The 17,715-nt window shown below is 44.0% G+C and overlaps 2 protein-coding genes across 2 annotated transcripts in view; both read right to left on the bottom strand.

The window, feature by feature from the left end:
- The window catches only part of CYTH3 (cytohesin 3), a 425,983-nt gene that overhangs the window by 129,209 nt on the left and 279,059 nt on the right, over positions 1 to 17,715 (bottom strand). The window lies entirely within an intron of this gene.
- Positions 740 to 17,715, bottom strand: part of IFT140 (intraflagellar transport 140) — a 68,677-nt gene continuing 51,701 nt past the window's right edge. Inside the window, exons 18-29 of the mRNA XM_065732533.1 lie at positions 8,816 to 8,993; positions 6,483 to 6,673; positions 5,347 to 5,442; positions 4,855 to 4,987; positions 4,620 to 4,763; positions 4,095 to 4,223; positions 3,723 to 3,905; positions 2,670 to 2,876; positions 2,254 to 2,466; positions 2,006 to 2,172; positions 1,533 to 1,674; positions 740 to 1,363 (exon numbers count right to left, since the gene is read on the bottom strand). Of these exons, the coding sequence (XP_065588605.1) occupies positions 1,160 to 1,363; positions 1,533 to 1,674; positions 2,006 to 2,172; positions 2,254 to 2,466; positions 2,670 to 2,876; positions 3,723 to 3,905; positions 4,095 to 4,223; positions 4,620 to 4,763; positions 4,855 to 4,987; positions 5,347 to 5,442; positions 6,483 to 6,673; positions 8,816 to 8,993 (1,987 nt within the window). The 3' untranslated portion in view covers positions 740 to 1,159. The remainder of the gene's footprint in view (positions 1,364 to 1,532; positions 1,675 to 2,005; positions 2,173 to 2,253; positions 2,467 to 2,669; positions 2,877 to 3,722; positions 3,906 to 4,094; positions 4,224 to 4,619; positions 4,764 to 4,854; positions 4,988 to 5,346; positions 5,443 to 6,482; positions 6,674 to 8,815; positions 8,994 to 17,715) is intronic.

Genomic DNA, 17,715 nt, shown 5'->3' on the forward strand with positions numbered 1-17,715 from the left:
CACATAGAGGAGATGGAAGCACTGAACAGCTACAGTGAAGTTCTGGGGAAAAAAAAGCCAAACATTAAAGGTTTGAGGCAGAGCTGCACTGCGGGGAGGAAGGAACAAAGTAATTCCTTTTATATTTTTCTGTACAGTAATTCCTTTTATATTTTTCTGTACAGAAAGAAGATTCCTTTGAAGTGTAACTAAGGTCCAGATTTTGGTCTTGAAATGTTCCTTCACCTTTCTTCCCTGAGCACATACAATTCAAAGCTTTCCTGGTCACACCAATATTTGTCACGAGTCACCAAAAGAAAAAAAATCACTGTAAGCAGAAGGGCTCATTAATCTGAATGACAGAGAACTGGGCACAGAGCATGGGGTCCTTGGTTACTGAGGTTGGCTTTATGTTCCATGGATGGCTGATCCCATTTGTGCCAGAAGGAAACTTTCTGGACATGTAGGGAGCAGTGAAAAGCTCTGCTGGCTGTAGGTGACCCTGCTCAGGGAGAGGTGGGGTGGTAGGACCAGATGATTCAGAGGTTTAGTCCAGCTCTCTCATAAACCATAGCTTCAGCCTGGATGGCCCTACAGTATTTAAATAAAGCTTTGAGGTGGGGGAGAAGGGGGAGAAGGGGGAGAAGGGGGAGAAAGGGGGAGAAAGGGGGAGAAGGGGGAGAAAGGGGGAGAAGGGGGAGAAAGGGGGAGAAAGGGGGAGAAGGGGGAGAAAGGGGGAGAAAGGGGGAGAAGGGGGAGAAGGGCAGTAGTTTGACTTCTGCCTGAGCTCCTGGTCATGTGGGACAGAGATTGTTTTCAGAAGTTTGCTGTCGAAGAAAAGAGATGCATGTTGGCACCTGGACTTGAGAATTTTGTCAGCTCACGATTTTTCACCTTACCTCCTCCTCAAACAAGGCCTGAAGTTACTATGTTCAATTTTTTTTTTCCTTTATTAAAATACAAAATCTAGCTTCATACCAGGCTAGGTACAGTCTGCTCTTTCTATGTAGTGTTTAAAATAATACTGTTGCTTGTAGAGTCAAGCAGAAAAATATAAATTTTCTTGGTAATAACCAAGAAGTGTGTTGCAGCAGTTTGTTGACTGATCTGTGACCCCTGAAGAGTACAGAGTAAATGACACAGTGCTCCAGTCAGCCTCGGTGCTGCTAAGTACGAGGTGTCAGGGGCCTTCCACTTCATCAGCCACTTCTTCTTCCACGTCCTTGTTCTCCACACTGCTGTGCTGACTTTGCTCTGGAAAGAGGGCTGGGCTGATGGGAATGCCTGCTCCTCGGTGAACCGCCTCAATGGACTGCTGCTTGATGTAATAAGTCAGATTTGCACAGGGAATCCTTTTCCGCATCTGTTCCAGGTACTGGTAAGCCTGGGGGGAAGCACAGAAATCGCTGTTGGAGAGGGCTGTACTGCTTCTGCAGCTCCCAGCAGAAGCATCCATCCTTGGAGCCTGGCTGAGGAGCTCTTCAGCTGAAGAAGCGTACTGGTGTACGTAAAGTTTGGGCTCTTCAGCGTGTAGGACCTGGAAATTAACTTACCACATGGAATTCCTCCACCTGTAAATAATGTTCAACCAGAAACCCCAGGACATCACCCTGACGGATGGTGGTGTCAAGATCTTGTTCAGCCAGGAGAAGTTCACACTGCCTGACTGCTTCTTTGGGATCCTCAGAGTAAACCCTAGCAAAAGAGCAAAAAGAGAGTCACGTGGGGGAGGACATTTAGTTTGCCACGTGAAGCACGGGAAAGATTTTTGTACTGTGCACATTTCATAATCATCTGACAAAAGGTGGCTACGCTTCCCCAGGTCAAATGCTAACTCATATTTCAGATTATGCTTTGGTCTCGAATGCCAACAGCACTTTTAAATCACCTATGTTCCTCTGCTACAAGAACATAATAACTGCTTACAGAAGTGAGTCTTCTGCAAATGATTTACTGAACTGTGAATGTCTTCCCCTTGCATGGTATTTTTGTCTTTAGTCGATGTGCTGCAAACACTGCAACTCACCTCCGAGCGTGGACGAACCGCTTTATCAGGGCCATCTTGCTTTGCAAATGTGCTAGTTTGCTTTCCTGTTCCAGAGGGCTTTTGGTCTTTGCTTTTGAAAGACACTTATATGCTTCTGACAGTGCTCCCAGTGCTTTCTCATAGTTCTGATACTCATCGATTTCCACCTGCAGGGAGAGATTCAGATGAGGATCTCACTCCACAGCTAACAAACTAACACCTCGAAGAACCACAGAAGCTGGATGTACCTGAGCACACACATCATAGAATCCTGCCAACAGATCCAGGGCCCTCCCTTTAGTATAGAAGCTAATGATGCTCTTCATAATCTCTGGGTCCTTACGCCAATCCAGTGACTGGAGATAGTTGGCTGCCATGATGTAAATCTCCCTCTGTCTGGAGACTCCCGCAAAGAAGATGATTTTCTCTGTGTCCCCAGACTTCAGCAGTGCCTTCATAGCCTAGCAATGGAATGGGGGTGGGAGGGCAGAGAGAGAAAATACTGTGAATACAAAAATCAAAAGATGCTGAAATTGGGAAGCCTCATTCTAGATAGCCTACTGGCTGTTCCACAACATACCTCTCAAACCACTCTTGCTGAAAAACTGCATAAAGGTAAGAGGCTCAGCCTCCTTAGCAGTTTTTCCTACCTCTCCCAACTGACCTTTAACTTGTTTCCAGCCTGCGTGTACTTCTTGGTTGCCATGTGGTAATTGCCTTGCCTCATGCAGCAATCTGCAATTTGCTCCAAGAGCTCTCTCCGGGACTCCTCAGAGAGGTCACTGGAGTCCTTAGAGACTGTCATCCTCTCAGCCATCTCCTCTGTGATGGTCAGGTTCTGCTTCAGGCAAAGCTGCAGAGCTTCATGGTACTAATGGAAATGAGAAAGAAATGAGCTGTTGCAAGCACTGCAGTGTGATTTCATGTTATCTGTGGTGTAACTTCTAGAAATTAGCTATATGAAGGCACAAATGCAAGCAGATGTCAGTTCTCTGAGGAGAACACTTGTGTAGTTGTGTCCTGACAGCAACTCAAATTCGAGCACAGACTTGCTCATTTTTTTCTGCTAAGAACAATAGTCTTTCCACTAAGAACATGACTTCTCATCTCTTTTCTCAGAGGACATCATTATGTGGCACTGAAGATTTCATCGAATATTTTTCTTACTTCAAATACAGAAACAAAGGAGTAGGATATACAATAGATATTGCCTTTTAAGCCAGAAAAGAGCTACTGCCCTTGCTAACTATGGGAGAAGGTGAGCCATAGCAAACAAGAGGGATGGGAATGGGTACAGGACTGCTTTGGTACCCAGCATTTTGGTAAGGCTGAACTGTCAGCACAAGAACGAGGGCAAGGACTTCAGGTGAGAAATGAAGCACAGTACCTTTGGTGTTGGGGCAAACATCACTGAATTTTTTTTATTTTTAATGATGATAAAATAATTTCCCCATCTCCAAATATATTTAGACAGTAGGATTTCTTTTTTCCCCAAGTCTGTGCAGGTGGCAGAAATAAGACAAAGACAAATCCATATCTGGTACTGAGGCAATGGGTTGCCACCCTGTGACTCACCAGTCTGAAAAGAAACCTTAAAGCTGACAAATGATGTGGCACAGGTGCTTATGAACAAAGAGAGACATGAGTATATGCATGTGCTTCCCCTTTTATGCTCCTCTCTACCAGTGCACAGAGGGAGCAGGAAGGCAGAGCTTACCTTCTTGGCTGTTAGCAGCAATTCCACTGCCTTCTCATACTGAGCATGTTCAATAAAAAAGTCAGAACAGCGAGCTAGCAGAGCTGGGTCTGAGTTCTCATTGAGGTCTTCAGCAATAAGCTGTAAGGTTCCAAACTGCTGTGTGGCAAAGGCTAGCTCCAGTGCTTTGGAGAAGTGTCCTGCCTGCCAAATTAAGGATGAAAATTTAGAACAAACACTGCAGAATTAATATACCAGATACCCTAGTGAGGATTGACAGAGTATTACTGTGAAGAAATGACTGATAATTGTACATAATCAAATCACATAGTTGATTAAATACTCCTCTGCTGTAGAAACAGCACAGATTTAAAGTTTGGTAGAATCATTTACCTTGTGGTACAACATAACAGCTCTGTCCATTTGCTCCCCCTTCTCCTCATAATAGCAGGCTGTCTCTATCATATCTTCTGGAGAGCTCAGGAGAGCCAGGTTCATCAGCTGATCATCTAAATTGTTCTCCTGTTCAAAAGCAAAGATTTGGATATGCAGCAAATTGACTTCATGAGACCACCTCCTTTCAAGCTCTCAGCTTTGTGCTGTGACCTAGGGCCTATCAACCATCCCCTATGCAAAACCCATAGCAACCCCAATGGCTCTGAGCTGCGACAATGCCAGTTTGTTTTAGGCAGCTTTCTGTTGAGGTGTATGACAAGAAAATACTCTGCCCCACACAACCCTTTGTAATGATGCATCCTTTGTAGAAGATGCAGCAGAAATTGGGAGCCTCCTCTTGAGCAAGGAATATCTCACAAGAGAGAATGAGAACAAATGTCTTGTAACACTTTCACTCTGTACGCTACCTAAGGACAGAACCCTACTTCAGGTTTGGACATAACAATGTGTGTTTTTCCATACCTTACACAGGCGAATGGCATTGTTAAAGGCCTGGGCCCTGGTGTAGAAGTGCACAGCCTGCTTGATGTCTTCCTGACTCTCATACTGGCGGGCCAAGTGGTATGAAGCCGCCCAATTTCCTGTTTCATTTGCTATTTCAGCAGCCTGAAAAGGAAATCACATCTCTTTATGCTGTGACCACACTCATCCTAGGAACGAGAATTCTCTGGAAACAAATGGCAGCAGGATGCTTTACCTTCTGAATGTTGCCCTGAAAGCAGTGGATACGGACTAGGGAAAAGTAATCCTGAGCCAGTGCATAGTATTTTAATGCAGATTCCATATCTGATTGGCTCTCCAGGTATTGTGCCCACCATTTCCACAGGCTCCTAGAAAAGCAACAGCACTGATTACAGTAAGTGGAATTACCAGAGAATGCATTTCTCAACCCTGGAGATCTTGAAGTCAAGACCAGATGTATTTTCTTGGAAAGCAGACAGGTTTTACCTAAACACAATGGTGGTATTCAAAGATCTGCAATATGAGGGAGCTCAACCTAAATATCCAGTGTGGCAGTTTTGAGTGAAATGTGTCATGATCCTGAAACGCTGAGGGGAATCAAAAGGCATTAGGCAGGTGCTGAACTTGCAGTGGAGAGGACCCCTGCTTCTCCTTCCCTGCTCTCTTCACAGACTGTATTTCAGACCTGAAAGTCCCACTCAGGAGAAGGAATGAGCATAGCACTGACCTGTCTTTCATTTTGTTGACATAGTTCTCTAGTGCCTGTAGGTCATCAGAGAGCATTCGAGGTACCTCAAACCTGTGTGTATCCGACTTCTCATAGCTGCAGACAAGAAGAACATATTAGATGTGAAATGACTAATTTAAATCTCACTTCCGTGTCTAAAAATTCCACTTCATGGTGGTTTTTTTTTTGTCAGCTATGAAGTACCAACCCTGATAACAGTGCTCCATGTGTACTACTCAGTTTACTCTAAGACCAGTAGTGATTAGCCAGAACTACCACAAACTCTAAGACCAAAGAGGTAATGTGATCAGAGAGTTGTAAACACTTCAAAAGTACCAGTGATGCTCTGAAGAATGATCCCAGAAAGTTCTCCAAACATTAACTACATCCCTGTGCAACTGGCTGAAAAGGCTGAAAAAGCCCTGAGCTCCTCTTGCTTAGTCCTTCTGCCACCCACTGCAATTTCTGAATCTTTCTCACTGCTGGGAGATCACTGCACTGATGCCATCCATCCAATGCGGGAGTCTGTCTCTGTCTTTCTGCCCACCTGGACCACCTTATGGGTCTGTCTGATCACATCACAGCTCTTATTTTACTGCTGAATTGACAGAGCCTTCCAATATTATTATTCTAGTGAGATTTCTCATGGTAAAAATCGTATAAAAACAGGACTTCAAACAAATACAACACATTAAAAATCACCTTCACCAACTTCTCCAGGGATTCACAAGCCACAGCAGAGGACTGGGCACCAGAAACATGCAAATCAAACCAAATTTTGCCTTAGAATTTGTGACTGAGACTCTCAAAAGCAAATAGTTGGTTCTGTCATGGAGAAGGTAGGAAAGTAGCTGTGATCTTCCAGAGACATGTACAGGACTGGGCTACTGTTGGCATTTAAATGTTGGCCCCTGACAAGGCAAGGCTTCCTGACACTAAGCTTTAGTAGCCTAGGAGCGTGCTGTCAGGTTGACTGCAACACTGCTGAGATAAAAAGCACCAACAACAAAAAAAAAGACTTGAATTAATCATTAGTACTCCTCACCAGGCATCCTCTCTAACCCACTTCTAGTCTTCACAGAAGAAAAAAAGCTCTGAATCCCCAAAACATAATTTTGCCACTGGCTGATGCTTACTGGCTGAGTGCAAGACCGTGCTCCCCGACCGCCTCCAGGTGCTTAGCGTAGTTGTAGTAAGTGGTGCGGAGGTGAACCCGGTCATGAGCTTCAGCTGTTTCAATGGCTTTCTGCCACTGGTTTGTGGCCTGGTAGAACTTGTTCAGAAGGTCGTAGCGTTTGCAAGCCTTGTACAGCCCCTCTGCATCCTCCTGAAAGGAGAGAATACAAGCAGCTCATTAGCCCCATCTGTTTTATAGGAGTCCATCCAAGCAGAAGGTCACAGCAGGCACTGCACTTCTGAGTATTTTAGTTATGTGGGCAATGCAATTAATGCAACAATAATTCAGGCAGGAGGGTTAACCAGCATAGCCTGGAATAGCACATTACTGGGAAACAGGATGTTTATGTGAAAATAAGGAAAGCATTCAGATCCTGGCATTTACTGTACATTATCAACTGGAGGGTGACATGAGCAAGCCATCAACAACTAAACACTGCCAGCAGGAGTGCAAATCGCTTCAGAAAGGAGAGATATGCTCATGTGGGGCTGCAGTGAATGGCCACACTGACAAGAAGAGATGTGCAGAAGGTCGAAGGGACCCCAGAGCAGGTCTTAGAGCCAGGAACTCTTCCTTAGATAACTGAGAGCCATTCATGTCAGACAGAAGCAGATCAGGAGGATTTTGCCTGTACTGACGCAAGGGTAAGCAAATTTGGAACTATTATTTTTGAGAGGTCCTCCTGTGGAAGGAACATTTTCCTGCCCCACCCAACTGCTGTCCAGCTGAACACTATATTTAGTAAATTGAGATTATCTGTCCAGGATAGAAAAACAGTTTCTGTCTCTTATTGTTCCAAATTCAAAAAAGCATAGAAAGTAAAGATGGAAGTCATTGGCACTGTGATGCTACTGTATGAGCGAAAAAAACAGCAAAGCAGCATTTGTCTTGCTACATCTCCCCTCCACCTTTCCAGATGTCAAAATCCAGAAGGAGTATTAACACTTTTCAGCCTCACAGCTTTCTCTGCCAGGAATCTTTTCTGAACATCTAGTTCAAATGTTCCTTTTTTTCCTCTCTTTAATTAAAGATAGCTCCGTTACCTCTCTAGCATTTAGACCCTTAAAATGGCTGCAGATCACTGACTTTTGGCTATTTGGCTTTCTGAAAGATTTTCCTGTCTTGAAAATCTTTCCAAGAGCTTAACAGCGTGCACTGATACTCTCTGAACTTCCAGTTCATCAATGTTTATTTCTGGTAATAAGGAGAGGTGGAAGGCAACGTTCCAGCTGCAGCTGCAACACACACACACATGAAAGCCATCACAGCCCTGGGATGCAGTGTCTCTGCAGAGGCCCCAGCAGATTTTCTGCTGTCACAGCATTTTGTCAGTGCATGTCTAATTGGTGATCTCCTGTGAACTGTGGGGTGTGTCCTCATTTCTGCTCCCTCAGTCTGCCCCTCTTACTGATCATCTGCCTGGCTCTATGAACTAAAAGCCTCAGTTGTGTTTTTCTAACAGATGAAGACATGAGGTAAAGGCTGAGAAGGATACGTGCTCTTCTCATCCGTGGAAGCTGGCAGTGCTCCAGTCAGTTCTCAATCCACGTGATAAGCAGCCTAAGCTCCATTTCAGATCTAGGCTGTACTGGTAAAACACAGTAATCAATGGTAGACAATTCAGACTAAAAGGAACTGGCTGCCAGGTCAGGCTCCAGGCACGAGGGGACAGCAGAAGAGCCCGACTGCTGCGTGCTGGAACCAGACAAGTCACTGCCAGCACAGCGGGAGCAGGCATGGAAACCTGGACAGCTGTAGGACAGCAGATGACCCTGGGACAACACAAGCAGCCAGTCTGACTAGGCAGAGCTCTCCATCCCTGCAGCCAGATCCCAGCACTAGGGCAGCAACCCGTAACACAGCTTTAGTCTTTAATTCTTCAAACAAACATATCAAAATGAAACTTGCATTTACCACACTGGACCTTAAAATATGCCTGTTGAAATATTTTAGCTAGAATATTTCAAAGTACATCTTTTTTTTCTTTGTTTGTTTTATCCCATCAAACCTAGAATTATTAAGTCTGGAGGAATTATGGACCCAAAAACAGTGAGACAGAGCTGACACTGTTTCATCTTTAAAAGATGCTTCCTCCATTCAGCAGTTGTACTACTATAAATATCCTGTACAGCAGTCAAGAAAACAGACAAATTGATTTGCTACAAACTTATACTGCTATGGGAAATATGGTTATAGATATTACTTGCCTCCAAGGTTTTGGCATCTCTCTGATTTCTCAAATGGTCACTTTTTCACCCCATTCCCTAGTAAACATATGATTGACAGGCTTACCAGCATGCCCAGCTGAACTGCGAGCACAGCAACCCTGGCTTCCAGCTCAGGTTCTTGTTCTGCCTCCCTTAATGCTTTGGCTCCTCTTGCATGACCCATGTTTCCAAGGCAAACTTTGGCAACATCAAGCCTCTGAGTCTTCACACACATGCGAGCCATGTTCTCCCAGACAGCCTCACTGTGATAGAGCAGAAAGAAGGGGAGAGCTGTTACGGTACCACCATCAAGGTGTAGGACAATGCGTTGGTATGTTCTGTGCTTATCGGACATAAACAGACTCTGGTTGTTCCATGAAGATTTAAGAGGAACAGAAATAGTCATCAGACATAAAAGGCAGTACGGGAGCTGAAGGTCCACAGCTTTAATGGAGTACTGTGCTGTCTGATTTATACCAATGTCTAAACAAGAGCAGGCATATTTGCACATATATAAACATTTACCACGTACCCATCACTTTTGCTCTTGCTGTAGCACCAACATATACATCTTCTGACTCTGTCTCCCACTGTATTCTCCTAGAGAAGCTGTAGCCCATGGCTTGAGCAGGTACACTCTTGGCTTGGTAAAGAACTAGCAGGAGGGCAGGGCCAAAGAGTGGTGGTGAATGGAGTTATACCCAGCTGGCAACTAGTCACAAATGATGGTCTGCAGGAGCCAGTATTGGGGCTTGTCCTAAGGTCCTTATTGATGATCTGGATGAGGACACTGAGTGCACCCTCAGTAAGTCTGCAGATGACACCAAGTTGGGGGGAAGTGTTGATCTGCCTGAGGGTAGGAAGGCTCAACAGAGGGAAATGGCTGAGTCACCATCCCTGGAGGCATTTGAGAACCATAGAGATGTGGCATTGAGGGCCATGGTCAGTGGGCACGTTGGGATGGGTTGATGCAACCATCAACCCATGTTTGATAATTGGACTTGGTAATGGACTTGCTAATTTTAGAGGTCTTTTCCAATCTTAGTGGTTCTATGATTCTATATGGATAATACTCCCATATCAGTGTTCAGAAAGAAAGAAAAATAAAAGATAAAGGGAAAATTTTAACATACAAAGCTTACAGCAGAAACCTGCTGCTTCTGTCCTGCATAGTTCAGAGACAGAACAGCCTCTGGCAGCCCATACAATAGCAACAAATGTTGTCTGAGAAATAACTGACCAAACTATCACGTGCAATGCTCAGAACGGAAGCACCCAAAGGTTTTCACCTAACACTGCAAACTCATCTGCCATTACTGCAGTGACCATGCCAGCTCCAGGCTCCCATGCACTGCTGGCAGCTTCACAGGGGGCAAGCAAGGATTTGCAGAAAGCCTGTTTACATCTGAGGCTCTCCAGAGTAAAAGGCAGCATATCTGATTAACATAACATTCACATTCAAAACAGGGCCCCAGTGGAGGCATGGTCTGCACAGTGCTCAGGCATCACTACGACACAAATTAAGTTCATAGATGATGAAAGTGGGGAGAAAAAAAGGTGGTTTTTTTTGTTTTTTTTTTTAAAGAGTTGAATGACAGTTCAGGTCCTGCACCTGCAAGCAAATCTCCTTCCAGTTTAGGAGTGGGGGGGCTGACAATCATGTTTTCCTATGATTAAAATGTTTTTCTCTTCCCAGTGGTTGTGGGAAAGACCTGCACAAACAGGGGAAACTGACTAACCGGGAAGCAGCAAAGGAGATGAGGCACAACGTGCTGTCAAGCACATTCAGTTGGTAAAGGAGGAAAAAAAATGGTTTTTGTGATTTACTTTAAAATCAGATTATATATTTTTATTTGCAACTATAACCAGTAGGAAATTTTCAGGTGGAAAACAATACAAATATGTGACCCACGCTTCATAAATGCCAAAATACATAGAGGAAATAAAGCAGGATCAGAAGTAATAAAAACAGGGATGAATTTCAGGTAGTTGAAAAGTTTTGCTCCTTAAAGCAAAAAGATGTCTCCGAATACACTACCCAGTTCCTTACATCTGCTTGTTCCATGCTGAACGTGGTAAAAACACAACCTCCTCAGGTCTATGCTGACATATCCCAGACCCTTCCAGAAAGAAACGTCAAAAGAAATATGGAAACAGAATGCAGGATTTTTTGAACTGGAAATTCAGTGCTACATCCTTCTAAAAGTAAGTCTCTGATGCACCTCCACCCACTACAGGAATGCTGATTTCTACCCACAGAAAATGCAGTCATTCTCATTTTCTTAAAGTCTTAATTGTTTTTTTCTTTTAAGCCTATACCCAGAACTGGGGACAGCAGGAAAAATACCTTTAAAGGACATTTAAGTCATGCTAGGTATTGCCACCTGGCTTTGATCAACCAAGTCAGAAATTTCTGTCACTAGTACAAGATGTCAAACGTAGCGTGTCTGTATGAATGGCACTTCATGACACACAGGGGAAAGGCATCTATTTCCCAAAAGCTATAGGATGCCAGAAGAAACTCCCAGCAGCTGAAGGAATACAGGCTTGTGCTGTGTTGTATCAAACAAACAGTACGTTTCTGAAAGGAAATCAAATCTTTAAGAGCCTTGACAGCCTGCAGTTCCCTGAAAGCAAGAAGATAAGAGTTCGTGGACTTGAACAGAGACAAGAGGGTAAGAAACTGTATTTAGCCTACAGTGAGTGGAAACTTCTGAAAGGAAATAAACTGAATAGTGTATTTTGTACAGAGTTAGAAGTACTAGTGTGCAGAGAAACACAATGAGGCTTAAAAGAAAACAGAATCATCTAGGCTGGAAAAGACCTTCAAGATCACCAAGCCCAGCCACCATCCTGACCCACTGAATCCCATCACTAAACCACATCCCTTAGTGCTATGTCCACATTGCTTAAATACCTGCAGGGATGGCAACTCCACCTCCTCCCTGGGCAGCCAGTTCCAATGTTCAGCCATCCTCTCTGGGAAGAAATTATTCTTGATATTCCACCTAAACCTCTCCTTGTGCCACTTGATGACATTGCCTTGCATCCTTACCACTTATCACCTGAGAAAAGAGACCAGCACCTCCTCACCACAGCCTCCCATCAGGTAGGTGTAGGAAGCAATGAAACCCTACTTCCCTGAGACACACCTTGTAGGCCTTCCTTCCCTGTCCCTTTACCAGCTTCACTGCTCTTCTCTGCACACACCTGAGCAACTCAAAACCTTTCTTGTAGTGACGGGACCAAAACTGAACCCAGTATTAGAGGTGCGGTCTCACTCCATACAATGGGACAACTCCTTCCTGCTGTTACTTGTAAACTATTGGCAGCATTACACTTTTGTGAATGGTGATGGCCTCTGACAACTTCAAAACTCAGTGGGAGCTGCTGACGCCCAAGGGATTCCTCTCTGAGAGCTCCTATCCCATGGACAAACTGCCAGGATGTCACTTCTGGCATCCATGCCACCCATATGCTATAGACCACAATACACCTCTGCTCTGAAAAGCTGGAGCTCTGCTGTTCCCCTTGTTCCTTCTCCACTCCCACCCATATACAAAACTAACCTGACAGGCCCCAGCAGCCTGCTACCAACTGGGTGTAACAGAAACAGAGGAAGAAACATTTCCTGGTGATGCGCTCTGGGCTTGGTTTGATTTTGTTATTCTAGGGCACCAACACTCTCCCATCAGCACAGGCAAGCTCTGCCTTCTTTACAAACTCAGTTGGGCAGGAGATGGTGAGCATGGATAAGACAGTCAGCACTGTGGCCAAATTGGACAGAACACGATGAATTTGTAAGGTGGGCAGTGCTTGCATGCATTCATCCAAAGCAGCAATGGGCAAAGAGCAGTTCACAAGCATGCTAAGTTTCTGCAGCAGGAAAACACTGCCTCTCTCTGACCAGTCCCTCCCGTGCCTCTGCCCTCCAGAAGTGCTTGAAGGAATGTTTCATCCGACTAACGCAGAGGAGTTCCCATTCTCTCACTGGAGCTAAGGACAAGTTAGTTATCAGATGGATGGAGAATCCACTGTCAAACCTTCTCCTGCAGCCCAGCTGCAGCAGAAGCTGGTTATTTCCCATAGACATGTCCCTCACACGAAGGACACTGCTCTGACAGAGGTATAATGTGCATTATTTCAATTCAGTTACTGCTCCTGCTTTGAGAGACCAATCATTTCAGCACAGCCCTCTGTGCACTGCAACCTACTTTTGATAGGGGATCAAGTGTTTCTGACTCAGTAAATGCCATTCTCTTGTAAAGATCATTTCCATAAACATAAAAGGCTCTATTATATATTCATGAATTTATGCTTGCATTTATTATTTTAATTATTTAAAAGCTAGAAAGGCATCAGGGTGACATCCCCAGGTGAAGTGCAAAAACAAACTACCATGCAGAACGCAGGTGGCCTTGCTACCTAACAGAGGCACAGCTGCTGAGCACCACAGAGCACTGCAACCAGGCGAGGGCTGGGAAGCAGCACGGATCACATCGTGCCAGCAGCACAGCAGGATGGTGCAGCAGATTGAGCTCACACACTGATGGGAGACAGGGCCAGGACGCTGGGGTTCATCCTCCCATAACTCCTGCAGAAAGACCAGGGGACCCTCCAGCAACAAAAGGCAGCCAGAACCTCCGTTCTACCTTTACCCTGAAAAGACTCTACTCCTCAGTGAGCAAGGAGACATCTCCAGCATCAGAACAACACCCCCCAGGGACAGCTGTACTTCACTTTTGCTGTCTCAAGATATGTACAAAACAATGCCAGCCAGGTGAAGAAACAAGAAGCACCAGAAGCACGTTCTCATGTAATCCAAGGCAAGAACACAGTTTCTTTTTTGACAGTTGGCAGTGTAAGGAGAAAGATACGTCTGTCTTTACATCCTTAAAAGGCAGCAACTCTTCTCCCAGGGCTGGCCTCGCTGTCACATACAAAACACCAAGGAATGGTTTACCCTCCCCCCAGCCCACATTCTGAGCGCTTCCTGTTCTTCCCCTCCTCCTCTTTCGTCCCTCTGGAAAGCAGTTCACATCTGTACTTCGTTAGCCACAACTGGAACCTTAACGAAGACCAGATGCAGCCACAGCAGAGCCATAGGAGCACACTCCCTGCTTGTCTCAGGGAGCTGCACCCGCCCGTGCAGCACATCAGCAAAGTGCTGCTGCACCCCAAGCTTCAGGCCACACCAGGAGCACAACAGATTCTGAACAAAACCTTGATGCTCCTTCGGATGCAACTTTTCCCATGAAACACTTCCAGCATCTCTCGCCTTCTGGATCTGTTCTTCTGCGAAACGATGCTTCCAGCATCAAACAGTCTGATTTCACAAGCCCTTCTATCACTATATATTTTTTCATTGCTTGTTTTGCACAGAAATTAAAAACAACAACAACAACACAACAGGAGAAGGAATATTATTTAAAGTGCTGGAAATTCGCGTGTCTGAAACATAACTATCTCTCTCCTCCTCTCTTTGATGGGGTACATCTGAAAAGGCACATATTTGCATTTCATCTCATCTCTAAGGATCTTGACCAGGAGAAGAATGAATCTCTCTCTTTAACTTGGGCCCCACTTTGATAACAGGACCATATGCATTGTGCTATACATATCAGATACAGTATCTGCAACACTGTGTTACTCATGTAATATAGTAATGCTATGGGGAGGTGGGCAGATTTTCCTGCTGCGTTCATTGAGAACATGCAGCATAACACTCCTCATTTTAACAAGCGACAGAATCAGTGCCCACATTCAGTGTCAACCACCCTCCCCCAGTAACTCCAGCGCAAGGAAAGCCACACCCCCAGCACTGCACCTGGGGTGGGCGAGCGTCCCTTCACCCTCAGGCACAGCCTGGACCACCAGAGAGGGAATCCAGGTTTCACAGCTGAGCAAGTGGCAGTTTTTCTCGACCAAAGTGCAGACACAAGGACACAGATTCTCAGCAGTTCAACTAACTGGAACATAGTGGATGTACTGTTCTGGTGCTGGAAGCGTTTACTGCAAGACTCACCATAATGTAAACCACATCTGGGCTGCCCTGAACAAACACTAGCCACTACCCTGTCCCTATCCTCCACCCACTGCCTACATGCTGCTCTTGGGTGTTTTCCATGCAAAGGAAAAGCATGGCACAAAGCAGGTGCTGCTTCCTAAGGAAAATTAACAACTATTACTATTTTCCAAATGTTAATTACGTGTATCCGTGCCTGGATTTCAGTAACTTGAAATTGTACCTGACTAGCTCTGAAAGAAGTATTAGAATAATGCAATTTATCTCAAATATATAACAGTAGGCAATTCTGATCAACTAATTCATTTACAAGCAACTTCATAGCATATGGTTTGCTAGACTGGTTATAGGACAAAAGCATCATGCCATGGACCACAGTGGCTACTGAGGGCTTGGACATGGCCACATCAGACAGACTACGTGAAACCCAAGGCTAGTGGGGATTCCAACCTCATCATTTAGAAGGGCTGCGTAAAACTTTAAAGGCATCTAAAAAATGAACACTGATCTTATCTCCAAATCAATGCAAAATCAACACAGAGCTAAAATGCCTTTTCCCTCATATCAAGCAAAGTTAATCATATTAAATGAGTGCTTTTCTGGGAAAGATGTCAGGCATTTTTCACATATGCTCAAAACACTGAAAGCTGTCTAGAGTATTCCTACGAATTCTTCCCTGGCAGAAACAAAATACTTGATAAAGCAGCAAAAATCTTACAGAATGATATGTATGTTATATTGAATATATAGCTTTGTCTAATCCAAACTTATCCTGGTAGTCAACAGCAAGCCACAGTTTTGCAGGAATTATATCAAACAAAACCTTATGGCCTAAGTAGTGCAGTAAGTACTGCATTAGGCACAAGAAAATCAGTTGCCCAATTCCTCCAGACACCCACTCAAACCTTTTCCTGAGATTTTCTTATTGCGTGGTATTCTGTTGCAATATTTGGCAAAATCACATTATCAATTTTTATACAACTGGAAATAAAGCTGCATGGTTATCATTGGTATTCTTTGCTTCCTGTTCTGAAAGTGCCTTTCAATTTTAAGAAAGGGCTGGAAGGACTAAGAATGGCATATACTCCTACACATTTACCAGCAGAGAAGTGTTCACTGAGGTGATTTCTTCTGTTTTAAAGGACAGGGAGGATTCCTTGACTGTTCTGTAATAGAAGCATAAGATCTCTGAGTGAAGAGGATGTCACTAAGTGCCAACAAGAACCTGAATGAGACAGTGAGGAGCTAATAATACACGAAAAGTTGAGACAAAAGTTAATCAAATTAAATAAGCAGTAAAATTAAAACTAACAGAAGTGAATAACTGAGCCATTTTGGTAAGAGGAAGACAGGAAAATTTACTGAATCTTTTCAAAACTCATTTGCTTTTCATTTGGTACAACCCACTCCTTTCAAGAATGCCCTGACTTTTCAGCTTTTGATATTATTAGTAGTTGAATAGAATGACAAATGATAAAAAAACCACTTGCCTATGGAACACAGTTTCAATAATGAATTGTGTCCTGCATAAACAAATGCAAACAGTATTTATAAGGTACTAGATAGACAAACTCAGTATGGAATCAACGAGTTATCCAAATTATCGAGACTCCAAAAGTAAAATTACATATATTTCTCACATAGAAATACTCCAAATGCTTTATAAGCTGCTATGCAATTTGTATGGGAAAATTTAACCCACCACTGAACAGAACTGTTCCTCATCATGGAACGCAGCAAACAGCTCATTATGGACAAGGCCAGCCACCAGAAATTCTGCCATGGGAAAAAAAAAGTCTTGCTAAACATGCTTGCTAAATTACTGCAGACAGCAATTATCGCTGCTTTGCATTGCTTCTCAGATACCCTTCGTGGTGGTTTATTATCTGGGTGGGATGAAAACCACAGTGCTGCCATCCCATCTGCTCTGCATGGAGGGATCGGAGCTCCCAGAAACATTCCCACCATCACAAGCCTGGAATCAGCCACAGTGAGACAGTCCCGACCAACAGGGGGACAACAGGACATAAAATCACACAGCCCTGTCCGAGACGATCATCTCACTGCAACTACAAGATGCATACTCAGGCTTCAACAAATCACTGAAAAATCAGTGATCAAAAAACCAGGAAGGAGCAGAAACAAGTTTACTATTGAGTACAAGAGGTTTATCTTCGTATCATCTACAATGGCCATATTATCTGCTCTGCTGCTGAGTTGCAGGCTTAAAGTAACAAAAAAATCCATGGTCTGTCAATACAAAAATATGGTCGTCGCTTTTCAGACATTTATTTGAAGAATGAATATAAATGTTTGCCAAACTTCAAAGAACACAGATGTATACCAATATGACCAATCACTTACAGGAAAAACAGACACAACTGTTGCTGTGCTGCCGTGAAAGCACAAGAATGCTCCAACTGCCTCAAGCTTCTGTTTATGGACTAAAATGAACCAAGCACGCAGAGGGGAGGTGAATTTACAGCAAGCTTTGTATGTTCAATTCTGATGGCTGAGAGCTAACTATAGGGTTGTATGGGATTCACTGAACCATTTTCCACTCCTCATTGCAACTAGTTTCAGAAAAATTAAAAATCTTAAAACAAATTTCTGCTTTGTCTGCATGTCAGTAGGGATCTGTTTGCGAAGGGTAATGAAACTTAGCTGACAAGAGAAAAACTGCTTTAAAATGAAATGTTTTTCACTCTCGTTTTGTTAATTCCACTGATGTGAACTGCTGCCACCACCTCAGGTGCACTGAGTGCACTGTACCCATCCAGCACTCTCTCCCAACTGTTCATTCCTCCTTCTGCAGGCTGACAACAGAACACCACACCACTTTACAAGGCACAAGTAGTACTGAATGTTATACCTCATGCAGTAGTGGGGTTTTTTGTTTGTTTAGCTTAAAAACTTCTGATGGGCTCATAGCAAAGGGCACAGTGGCCACAGCAGAGTAG

This window comes from Cyrtonyx montezumae, unplaced genomic scaffold (genome assembly GCF_038088225.1).
Source record: "Cyrtonyx montezumae isolate F1298 unplaced genomic scaffold, pur_monq_1.0 scaffold_16, whole genome shotgun sequence".
In the NCBI taxonomy this organism is placed as follows: Eukaryota; Metazoa; Chordata; class Aves; order Galliformes; family Odontophoridae; genus Cyrtonyx; species Cyrtonyx montezumae.